This window comes from Coloeus monedula (assembly GCF_965178545.1).
Source record: "Coloeus monedula genome assembly, chromosome: 7".
NCBI classification, from domain to species: domain Eukaryota; kingdom Metazoa; phylum Chordata; class Aves; order Passeriformes; family Corvidae; genus Coloeus; species Coloeus monedula.
The window spans coordinates 19,978,736-19,991,178 of NC_138787.1; the positions used below are offsets into that span (position 1 = coordinate 19,978,736).

At 40.6% G+C, this 12,443-nt stretch overlaps 1 protein-coding gene across 1 annotated transcript in view; it reads right to left on the bottom strand.

Moving 5' to 3' along the window:
• METAP1D (methionyl aminopeptidase type 1D, mitochondrial) overlaps nucleotides 1–4,515 on the bottom strand; it is a 45,068-nt gene extending 40,553 nt beyond the window's left edge. The window contains exon 1 of the mRNA XM_082284761.1: nucleotides 4,460–4,515. Coding sequence (XP_082140887.1) covers nucleotides 4,460–4,508 — 49 coding nt within the window. The 5' untranslated portion in view covers nucleotides 4,509–4,515. The remainder of the gene's footprint in view (nucleotides 1–4,459) is intronic.
• Between the last annotated feature and the right edge of the window lie 7,928 nt (nucleotides 4,516–12,443).

Here is a 12,443-nt window from a genome sequence, read left to right on the forward strand (position 1 = left end):
AGGCTTACTTTCCTTAATTTCTGGCATGTGAAAATGTACCTAATACATTTATCACAGACTAAACACTGGGAGATACAGGACACTGCCTGGGACCTGGGCACCCAAGATATAAGGCATGCAGAGCAGAGAAAGCATTTGCAAAAAGCTGAAACTAAGTACTCTTCAGGAACTTGTACTTAACTGTGTCTCTGTGTGGATTTTAGCTGTAACCACAATGGTGACGCCCCGGTGCCAGGTCAATGGGCACCTTCCTACAAAGGAGAACAGACTTCTTAGTCTGAAATGAATGGCTACAAGAGTAGGTGTGGGTCAGTAAAGCTGTTGATGTGGCAGAAAATGTTGTTCTTCAGCAGCTGTCCAGGACATCTGCTAATGACTTTTCTTCATTTAAAGGCAATCTTAGCTAATGCTGAGAAACCTAAGCTCACAGAGAAACCACACCCTACACATCCACCCACAGCCAGAAGTGATAGATCTTGTAAGAAAAAAACACAGTGTGCTGCCAACCATACATTACCTCTCAACTGAGAGAACAATTAAACACTTTATTGAAAGGGGAATATTTTTTCTCTCATGCCTCAAACCATGAAAGTGCATGTCTTCCCCAGAGCTGCTGCACAGTTGAAATGGGAATAATTCCCCGCCTGACTGATTATTTTCAAGACAGGGATGAAATTACCTTAGGATCATTAAAAAATGGTAAAAGTGTACTACAATCAAATGGTTTGAACTTCCACCATGCATCACATGCAGCTCATAATGCTAATATTAAATTCTGGAGACATGAGTCTGTCTACAAATTAATGGAAAATGTGAATTAATATTTTCTACCAGCTAATTGCCTAACTCATATATTGCAAAGTGCAGACAAGCACATTTGATCTTGAAAACTCTCTTGCACAAGTTTGAAATAACTTTTTCTCATTTGCCAAAAAACTTCAGAATTACAAGAAGTATTTAACTGTAAGTCCAGATTACCAGGAAACAGCCAAGTCTCCCCAGAACTGTTATCTGGATATTCTGTGGTTAATTTTTAAAAAAGCATTAGCTTAAAAGTACTGGAAGTTATTATAGGTGAGGATTAATTGTTTGAGTTGTACATTTCCGAATTTCTTTAAGAGTGAGAAAAGTACAGATGAAGAGATACTTCTACCATTTGAATATTAATAGTGCTAAGAAGACTTTTATGATTCATTCTTAACACAAGAGTAGTATGTAGTAAGCTGAAATTTGTGGTTAAATATTCTTATCAAAGAGCAAGCTACAACAATTTAAAAAAAAGAAATATAACTCCTGTTTCACAATGCACCATCAGAAGGAAACACTGATTCAGTAGCATATGGCAGTAAAAAAATCTGAAATGCATACTTTGATTTCAGGAAAAAAAAAGAAAATCACCTAATTTTGAGTCCTTTCACTTCCCCTTAGAAATACTGAAAAGTTTGAATTTTGTAAAACCATGAGCATTACCAAGGTCTGCAGATTAAAAAAATGCAAGAAATGAACTGTATCAGAAACACTGCTCAGTAAAAGATTCAGTAAAGCAGGTACTTTATTTATTGAATCACTTCCCAGATGGAGACCCCTTAGCACACTTTTGTACAGTAACACGCAGAGTTCAACATAAAATGGCCATTTAAAAGTTGATTACCAGTTTTACCATCCTAAATGGCAAAGCCATGTCTGACCAGAAAGAAAAACTAGTAAAATGACACGTCTGCACTCTATCTAGAGCACACAAACCAGATCACTTCATATTGCCTTAGTCCCTTGCTACATCACCTTTTATTAGTCCAACTAAAGTTTCTAACTTGTGTAATGCTTCAGAATAGTTTGATGATTTTCATATAAATACCCTGCTGGAGAAGAGTTTATTATTCCTTTAATATATTCAATTTCAGCTAACCTAACTATGAAGTAAGTATAGACAATACTCAACCATGCATTACTGATGAGGCTTGTGAACCAAACTTGTGACCTATATGGCCCAAATAAGAAAAAAAAAAAGAAAACAAACCAGACCCCAAGTAATTTCTGATGAGATTCACCACTTCTGGGCAAACTTGAAAGTGTGAGGCTTTGAAGTTGTACTGCAACAGAATGAACTCCAGCTATGTCCCCCTGCTTTTATTTAAAAAAAAAAAAAAAAAAAAGAAGGTTTAAAACCCCATTTAGGCATTTCCTCCTCATTTTACTAACAGAGGGGAAAGAGTAACAGTCTTAGAAAAATTTGGAAAACAAACATCTCTAAAAGGCTCTGTAGTAGTAAAAGAAGAAGCATCTCACAACATCTCACATTCTGTAGTGCTGGAGACAGCAATAGCTTCGAGCCAGGTGCAGTTTGTGAACTACTAGCAGGTTTCCCACCGAGGAGCCTGCGGATGAATTCCCAGTTCTGCAAGGGGCTGAACAAGGCAGCTCAGCCCCTTACCAAGCAAACAGCCAGCCTGGGAACACAAACTACATATCCAAGGGATGTATCACACCCCGTCAGTCTCTACTGACCTGACTTTAAAAACCTGGCCCACAGTAAATCACACAGATTATTCCAGCATACTTATTCATCGTTAAGGAAGCAAGATCAGAAATCACTTACATCAGTATTTAATCACAATAAGTAACTCATTTTACATGGGATGTCTTCTCATCAATTATTTCCCTGGGGCTCTAAGCCCTGAAATTTCATTACAAGAAATTAGGGGATTCTATTCTACAATACTTTACCTGTATGAAATAAATAGATCTGTAAGAGATTACTATGCTTTAAATCATCTAAGATAGAACTGTAGATATAAATGCAGTTCTTTCATGTCTTCTACTTTATTACCAATAAAGTATCACAGATGCAATTATTATAACACCTGAAACTGTGATAATATCTAATTAGACCATTTACAAGCCAGTGAACCAGCACACAATCCATACTATTTCTAACTACAAACTGTGACAGTGACTTGATGTGTCTGTGTTCTGGATGTTTCCTAGTTTTCTTTTACAAAACAGCAAATTTAATTCACACTTCTATGCATCACCTGTAAAATTATTTTTGAATCCTTTCCAAGAAAAGGTGACAGCTAAAATGCAGTTCAACCCACTGCTAGTCCACTCTGAAATGTAGCATTCCAGCATGCAGAATTTCACAAAGGTTTGTGGAAACCACTCACACCCTAAAAGAGCTGTGTGCCTTCTTTTGGGGTTGAAAATGTTTGAATTCTGACACTAGCAAGGCAGAAACTATTCAAATAATTTCCCCATATGACTACTGAAAAGTACTTCTTAACTTCCTAATATCTTTCAGTCAAGTAATTTTCTTTTTTAAATATAATAAAGAGCTTTTTTAGGCTAGCCTAAGTCCTTTTGATACGTGAAGGAAGCATTTAACACATGTACAAACTTCCAAGATCTCTCCTGCTCCAATGCACTTATGTAAAAACAATTCCATAATAAAGAAAACTTTCATCATTTATAAAACCACATCAGCTATATTAAAACAAACAAACAAACAAACACACACAAGAGGCTATAAAAAAGTAATTTCGTTCAATTTAGGTAGAACAGATATCCTTAGGTGAACAGAAACCTAATTTAAATTACTTTCGTCTTTCAGTATTTGCAAATTAAATTATACTGAACTGTCCAATTCGGAGAAAATCGGATTTAGTTTAATCAGTCTTGTCTTAACTATGACAGTTTAGCTTTCTCAAGTCTCTGTAAAAGCATATCCCCTAGGGAAGCTCAACAAGATTCGATGCCTGAAGGGAAGGTAGGAAGGCTTACCAAATTTTATTCGCTTGGTTCTTTTAACTGGATGACAGACATTGGGTTTTTAAGTGCGCATGGGGCTGAAGACGGATGTAGGATATGGGCACATAACCTTCGCTTGTGAAAGGTTATGTGGCAGAAAAAGTGCTTTTCAGAGAACCTCAGGGCACGGGGGACAACGGGCCCTGAAAAGCCATTACACCGACGGGCACGCCAGCAGGTAAGAAGTTCTGCAGTTGAACGGGTTGGCAGAAGAAACACGTATACTTATGTTAGTTACTTCAGCAGCAGAAATCACCACAGCAAAACTCAAGCAAAACACTCCCGCAGCTCCACCGCACCGCGGGGGCCCCGGGACGGCGGGAGCTGCCGTGTGCCGGCCCCACGCCGAGCACACCGCCGGGGGAACACGCCTTCATAGGAGCCGAGACTTGACAGCTGCGGCCGCTGCTGGGAGGTCCCGCCGCCACACGCCGCCCCCCGCCCGGACGCCTTCGCGCGCCCCGGCCGGCGGAGCGCTCTCTCGCAGCCCTCGGCATGCGCGGCGGGACCTTTCGCTCCTCGATTTCAAAGCGAGCGCCAACTGAGCAGCGGCGCGGCGGCGGCCGGCGAGAAGGGCAGAGCGGCGGCCGGCGAGAAGGGCAGAGCGGCGGCCGGGCCGGGCCCGCGCCTCACCCCGGCGGCGGCGCGCACTCACCTCCGCTCCGCAGCGCGCGGGCGGCTCTGGGCGCCGCCATGCTGCCCATGTGAGGCGGTCACGTGGCCGTGTGTGGCGGCGAGCCGGGAGCGCCCCCTTCCCGCCCTCGGCCGGCGCGAGCGCGGGTGTGAGGGCGGCGGGGCCGGATCGGCGGCCAGCCCGCAGCGCACTGCGCCGTGCCGTGCCGTGCCGTGCCGTGCCGTGCCGTGCCGTGCCGTGCCGTGCCGGGCCGGGCCGGGCCGGGCCGGTGCCGTGCCGGTGCCGTGCCGTGCCGGGCCGGGCCGTGCCGTGCCGGGCCGGGCCGTGCCGTGCCGGGCCGTGCCGTGCCGGGCCGTGCCGGTGCCGTGCCGTGCCGTGCCGTGCCGTGCCGTGCCGGTGCCGTGCCGGGCCGTGCCGGTGCCGTGCCGTGCCGCGCCCGCCTGCTGCCCGCCGCTCCTTGGTGCCCGGAGGTGCTGCTAGCTGCCCTTCTGGACGGCCCCCATCCCGCTCAGCTCGACAACATCCCTAGCGGGATTGGTGACTGCTCCTTCCGCCAGCGGCAGACATGGCACTGAGACAGAACTGCCGAAAGTGGGACTCGGGTCCATGAGTGCTGGAGTTACCTCATAATTTCTTTCCATTAAAAATTAAAACCCAATCAACTAACCAAGTAAGCAAGCAAGCAAACACCACCACCCTCCCCCGCAACTTGTACTTTTGTGAATAAAATACTAACTAGTCTTTATGAGCTAAGAAGGGATCTAATTAATGCAAAGAAATGCCTCGAAGGCAGGTGCCAAGAGGATGGTGCCAGACCTTTTCCAGTGGTGCCAAGTGACAGGATGAGGAGCAATGGCCATAAACTAAAAGACAAGTTTCACCTCAACATGAGAAAGAGCTCTATGTGGAGGGTGGCAAAGCACTGGAGCAGGCTGCCCAGGGAAGGGTTGGAGTCTTCCTCTGGAGACATTCATAACCCACCTGGATGCATTCCAAAATGTAGAAGTTATACAAATATCCTTACATCCTCACACACGTAACGATTTTTGTATCCTTACATACGTGCATGTGTACACACACAGCGGTAACCTGTGGGATAAGTAAGTAAATTGTCAAATGAGAACAGAGGCTGTTTAGCTCCAGATTTATTTACCTCCTGGTAGAGCCATTAGTAGTTCTTATCTTCCGACGTACAAGTTTTATGATTCAGTTAAGAAGAATAGACTCAAAGCCCAAGGCAGATGGGAATGCTGAGCATAGTTGCCTACAGGTACTTCGGAAAAAGCCCCCAGAAAATATGAATTTAGAAGTTACACTTCAAGCATTTCTGATTTTAAGGAACAAATTTCAAGCATTCTCTGATTAAAAAAAAAAAAAAAAAAGCTGTGATCCTCTTAGACTTTGCTGGTAAAAGTGGACCTCTTAATCAGCTGCCACAACATGATAGGCAGCCTATCATACAGCTTATACCCAGACCACACAGTAGTTTAAAGATCAATACAACACCTGGCACTGCCTCCAAAAAATAAAACATTCCACTTCTTATAGCCACATTCTGCATGAATGGACATATTTCATCATCATTATTCAGTGAGGGGAGAATGATAAGATTTTGACAGAAATAAAGATATAGAAATAAATGTAGAGAAAGCGTTGCTAGCTGATCAGTTACACCTCATGAGCACCATTACCCACTGCTCACTGGTGAGAAGTATGCACACGTTTCATTCGCAGGGCCGAAATGTGCATGTCTTTATTTTGTTCTTAATTCTACAGTGTAGTATGGTCTTTCAGGAGTTCAAATTGCATTAGGCATCATTTTATCCTCTTTTGTATTTTGACAAGACTTTAGGAATCCAGACACTCAACCACTAGTTCTATAACAACAATGTGCAGTGTAAAGCAATCACACATTCTGCTGCTTGGCCTAAGCAACTATATATATATTCTCGAGTGGGTGTGCTTGTGTGTGCTTAAAGAGAACAGCACACTTCACATGAAAGTATCCATGTATGATAAGTAATTCCCCATGTTTTCCTCAACTGTCAACTAAAGGAGAGAAACTGAGAGCTCTAAGGTAGCCTAGTCTCACCTTTCTTATTTGAGTCAGCAAGTATTTCCTACTCAGTGGAATGAGGCCACTGTTAGAGAAGATGAAGTGAGTGCTTGGCTTTTGTCTGCAGCTAAAAGACCCAAATTCCTTATAGTAACAGCCTGAAAATTGGTTGATGGCATAAAAAAATAGAGGCAATTCCAGTTATGCTGCTACCACCTTTGTAATTAACTTGTCCTTAAGTGTCAGGCTATTTCACAAATACTTGTAGGTACTAGCTAGTGGTTAGATTGGACCAATTATTTTTGCATGCCAGAAAACAAGAGGGGATCAATCAAATTATGATCAATTACATTTCAAGTGAACTATGTAATTTTTGCAGTCTCTGGATGAATCTTAAATCTAACAACAGTCATTATTCAGTAGTGTCTAATTTATGCTTAGATGCAGGTTTTCTCCTTTTACTAAGAAATATAAACAAAGCATATAGTTTTTCAGACCTTTATAGCAGTAAAATGGGGATGAATATCTCTGAAAAGAGATACACCAGATCCCAACACAGCAAACCTGAAAAAATCATACTCTACTGTGTTCAAGTTCTGTCACCAAAAGAAAATCCATCACTTTTTTCTTCATGTGTATAATTGTCTTTTGGTTACGTTTGACATATACCCTGAAATGCTTAAGATGGACAGTGATGGCTCAAGCTGTTATGAGCTTCAGGTTGAGAGGCAGCTTTGGAGAAACCACTTTTCAGCCCAGGGTTTATTCAACACGTCTGTGTGAAAGACTCTCCTTGAAGAATGCTTTGTATCCCATCTCGCTTACATTGGTTCTGTCAAACCATTGTGCTGTTAAAGCCACCAAGCACTAAATGTAGAACCTCAACTTTATTTCCTCCCAAAATTGGCATATTAAAATAAGCAAAAGTGTACTAAAGAAGACACAAAGATAAGTTTTTACATGCAAGTTTCAAAGCAGTCTTGTAACAGCCTGTAAGACAACAGTTACATCTTATATACACAGGAAATCTTATATAGAGCAATAATAGAAACACACTTCTAGTTGAAGTGTAGCAGCTGGATACTTCTGAGGTTAGGCTTAGACTTTCCTACTTAAAATTGTCTTGAAAGATTATTTAGTTCCACCGCAGCTTTTGCTGATGAGGCTGGTGCTGTTTGGGTCCTTGCTCTAATGACAAATAGGTGTTCTTTTTTTCAGCACTGATGTTCATCTGATCCAGGGGGAGACAGTTTGGAGCCCTGAACTTGCAAAAACCCAGAAACCTCCTATATCAGTGATACAAATATATATAACCAGGGAAAGCTACACCAAATAGAACTGACATCACAGCTCTAGGGAAAGAAAAACGACATATTTAGAGGTCCCTATCATACTAAATTCATTCTAGGCAAAGATTTTCTCTTTTCCATGAAACTATGAAGTTTTAAAATATGAACACCCCATATAGCTCAGAGAAAAGCCTACCTAGAAGAAAGGGAAGCATCTAAAAATAGCAGCTATTGAACATGGAACACCTTGCTTATTGCCCTACCATTTAGAAACAAAAAAAGGGATGTCAAGCTCTTCCCATTGATCTAGATTTTCTTTACGTTTTATCTCTTCAGCTCAAACTGTGCAACAACCACAAATGGAGCACATACCTCCTGTGTGAGGAATGTTTACAGCATTACATGTCCTTTATTTACTAAAGAAAGAAGCTAGTGCTACTCTCAGAAACAAAAACAGTGCACACACAGTACTGCTCCTGCTATATAGATTTTTTGTAAAGGCAAAGAGGGAATTCTGAATCCTCTTCCCAAGGCTTTGTCTTCATTGTGTTGTTACCTGAGATTCCTCCAATTTGGGTTCGAGCCTTATATGCGAAATGAGCTTTGAAGAACCAAAGTAGGACATTTTCTTCGCCCTTTTCTCTCTGCCTCTAGTCTAGAGAATTAAAAATATTTTGAACATGGAAATCTGAAAACTGTTAGATTAACGATCCTTTGTGCCATTCTAGATCTAAAAGGAAGCTCAGATGCACAGTGTGTAATCTTGTTTCTTGCAATGTGTGCTACTGAAGGCTTTAGCTCAAGGAACAAAGAACCTGGTAAGCATGCATGTATTTGAATGAGTAGCTATGAGTAGAAACTCGTATTTGTATTATTTTTTTACATTGTAAAAAAGATGAGTGATAGGGAGGCAAGCTCATTCCTACAATTTTCCCAACAGTTATAAGCCAGTATGATGGCAGATAGCATGCCCTGCCTGAGCTGAACTTACATCTATTTGTATTGCTTTGTGTAATCGCCTTCCATTTTTACTGGCTGCACTAAAATTTTAGCCTCACAATTCCAAATATTGTCCCTGGTGTGGTTAACTGCCTTTTGTAAATGAAATGTTTTAATAGAAAGAACTCTGTTAGATTGAAATCTTTCTGATCATTGGAAAAAAGAGCTAGCAGTATAAACCAGCTGAAATTACTGACAACATGGGGAAAAATATTTCCAATTACTTTAGGCTTTTTTTTTTTTTTTCCAGAAAATGGAAATATCTGCAACACATATTTGCGTATGAGATACAGATGTTAATATTTTACTATGCTGTCTTTTTTCAAGTCCAAGTTATCCTAGCAAGCAATGTTTCACAAAGCAGTAGCATTATAGAATCATTTTAAATTTGAAAGCTGAAAATCCAAGCTTTTATACTATAGGCTTACCAATGTAACAGGTATTTCTAGTTCTAACAGTTTGATACTGAAGAAACCAGGTCAGAACTGACACTGCGAGGAAAGATAAAATGGCAAAATATGCAACATAAGATTTTCAAGCTTTCTAGTGTCTGACAGTCATCAAATACGATAAAGGAGAAGCATAAAGAGCAACAAAGTCTCAGTGAGAGACAAAAAAAGGAATTGAAAAAATCTATGTAAGCACACACAAATCCTTCATACAGACATTATGGGCTGCTTACCCTCCTGCTGACATTGCAGAGAGAGACAATAGGTCAGTCTTGAATTGCCTAAACTGCCACATAGCAGCTTTGTATGTTGGTTCGTAGGAGGCAAAGACATTTGCTGCCCAAGACACTTCCAGCAACACACAGATCTTTATTCCCCCAACTACAGCAGTTAGTGTCCTTCAAATCCTGCAGCTTCTGGTAGTTTGCTTCCTCAGTTCTGAAGCTATAGGTATTCTGCTGTATTTCTTGAGATTATTAGTTTTTGAGCAAGAAGTTGTTTCTTAGTATCTGCAGTAGGTAACTTTTATGTTTCAAAATACCTGAAAGGGAACAGTTTGACCCAGGTTTCTGAACATAAAACACTTTTCAGAGCTTTATTTACCTCTTAGGACAAAATCATGTATTAGCACCATTGACAATAGCTTTACATTGGAAAAAACCCACGTGTCTGCCAATTGAACTAAATTCACTCTTTTAGATACCCTACTGAATTTTCCTGAAGTAGATTCACTGTTGCTGTGGCTGGATTTGTAAGTGATAGAAGGGCAAACAGGTATCCTGATACCAGAAGCATCTACAATGAAAAACTTTACAAATATACTTACAGATCTTATGCACATTCTGAAAAGAATATTCAAATGTAAAAAACTCTCTAAAATGCTTTATCAATATGTTGTGCAAAGTTTCACTTGAAATTTGAGTGAAGTGACTGAAAAATCTGGATTTTACCAAAATGAAGAAAAAAAGTCACATAAACCTATTATTAGTAAGACTATAATTAGTGTTTGCTTTAAGTTTCTGTTAGCTAGTAATAACTGAAAAGAACAATAGCAGCTTAAGAAACCTAGGATAACAGATTAAGTATTTGAACAAAAATATTTTTAATCCAGGATTACTTTAGCATCACATTGTGCCCAGAATAGGAAAGGGCTCCAACAGCATTCAGCTTCAGCTATCCAATTCTCATGCTCCCAACATCTACAGTGAAAGAGTTGCTACTAAGCCTCGGTGTTAATTTGTCAGCTCACAAATCCACACAATTGAACCCCTCCAGTATCTACTTGCAATTCCATACAGACAGCTGCTAGTAGCTCACAGGTCTTCTCACCATGCAAAAGTCAAACAACACGAGTAGTGTAATACACCACAAAGTATTTGTTTAAATATAGTAGGAGGTTCCTTTTCTTAGTTACATTAATACAAACATTACACAAAACTTATTAACTTTTAGAAATAGTATTAAACTTTTTATTTCACAGTATGACTCACTGAATAACTGGAGTTGCTGCTGTGTGTACTTCTGAGACAAGCATCCTGAAGCTCACTTGTAGGTGAAATTTATCCTGTTGAAAATCATGAACAAAATACCTGGACTGGCAAGCTAGGACTTCATGTAGTAGAATCCTAAGATCTGGGTATTTAGTCAATTTCACCATGAATGCATAGTCTCTAAAATGTTAGCTTGAACAGATGCACCCCAGAAGCCTACTGAAGGAAACTGGCATATGCCCCGCCAAGCAGTGTCAGAAGAGCTGTTGCAGTTTTCTAGCTCTCCAACAAGATTATTGCCTCCTTCTCTCTGCCAAGGGATAGTCCAGACTGTTAAGACCACTTCAGTCAAAGTCAGCAGCGCTAGTTTAATTTGCTGATGAAGATTGCTTCAGATAATTGACTTAATTTACTGTAATGGATTAGTGTGTACTCACAAGGTCTTTTCTGGCAGCCGAGCTGCAGAAGCTGTAATCTGCTGCAGGATGGAAGGATTCAAAGTTTCTAGCCTCTAAGAGGCTGTTTATTCCCATTTTTCCTGCCAAGCAGTTTTGCAGTTCACAGGCACATCCCAGCATCTTAGAATATTCCCAAGACCATACTGGAATGAGAAACCACTAAAGGAACTAGAAGCACTAGTTCAAACTCTTTCAACTGTCAACATAAAAAGAAAAAAAAATTCTGGTGTGTTATGAAAAAATATATCTGCCCTCCTCACTGCGTGAGAGAAGTTTCACTATTTGTGAATAGCCAAAGAAAATAGTGATTAAGGAAAGCAATTCTGTGCTTCCTGGCTCAGTAATTTCTAAGTGGGCAAACAGCCCATTAGGCAGTGTTTCTTCTTGTCACTCCTACAGTTCCTTAAATGGCTTAAGATCAGGGAGTGTTAGTGCAGGCTGCCCCAGAAGCACCACAAGTATCCTGGATCTCTATGCAGGAACCAAATTTAAGCACAATTCTTCAGTTCATCTTTCCCACTTCTGACTTATCACCAAGATCTGAACATGTTCAATAAAAAACCAAAATCAACCAAAGAAAAAAAACAAACCCCAAGTTCCCCAACTTAGACTTACTACTATCAGGAAAGGTCTTTTAACAATTGTTACTACTGATTAATAGATTTGGATACTATAGTAGATGAAAAACATATCATACAGAAAAGATATCCTAATCCAGAAGTAAAATTTCTAAAAATAATTTAATAGAAAATACAAAAAATGCCACAGATTCTAAACACTTAAATATTATTTCACTTCCTCCACATCACATCAGATAGTGGAGAACTGTCAACCTACAAACTCCAGTTTTGAAAGCTTGGACCTGAATCCCATTAGGACCATCAAACATGGTTAATAAATGTCAATGATCCTTATTCAGATTAAGTTCTCTAAAGTCTGAACTACCAGAAAAGATGAAAATTTCTTCCTTTGAGGGAGGACTGACAGGATCTTTGAACTAACCTCAGGTCTGAGAAGTAAGGGATAGCAGAATAGAATCAAGGAACTATATAAAGGCACTTGCTTCCTACAGATTTATGTTTCTTTCACCAGTAGGAGTGCTTTTGGAGTCCTCACAAAGTCTTGGATGGCTCCCCAACTGTGAGGTATCTTCCTGAAAATCATAAACCTGAAAACTTGAGGGTTTAAAAAAGAATGTGCTTCAGGCACTTTAGAGGCTTAAACAGAATGGGTCTGTTAGCTTCCAGCAGCAGGATCCACTTTT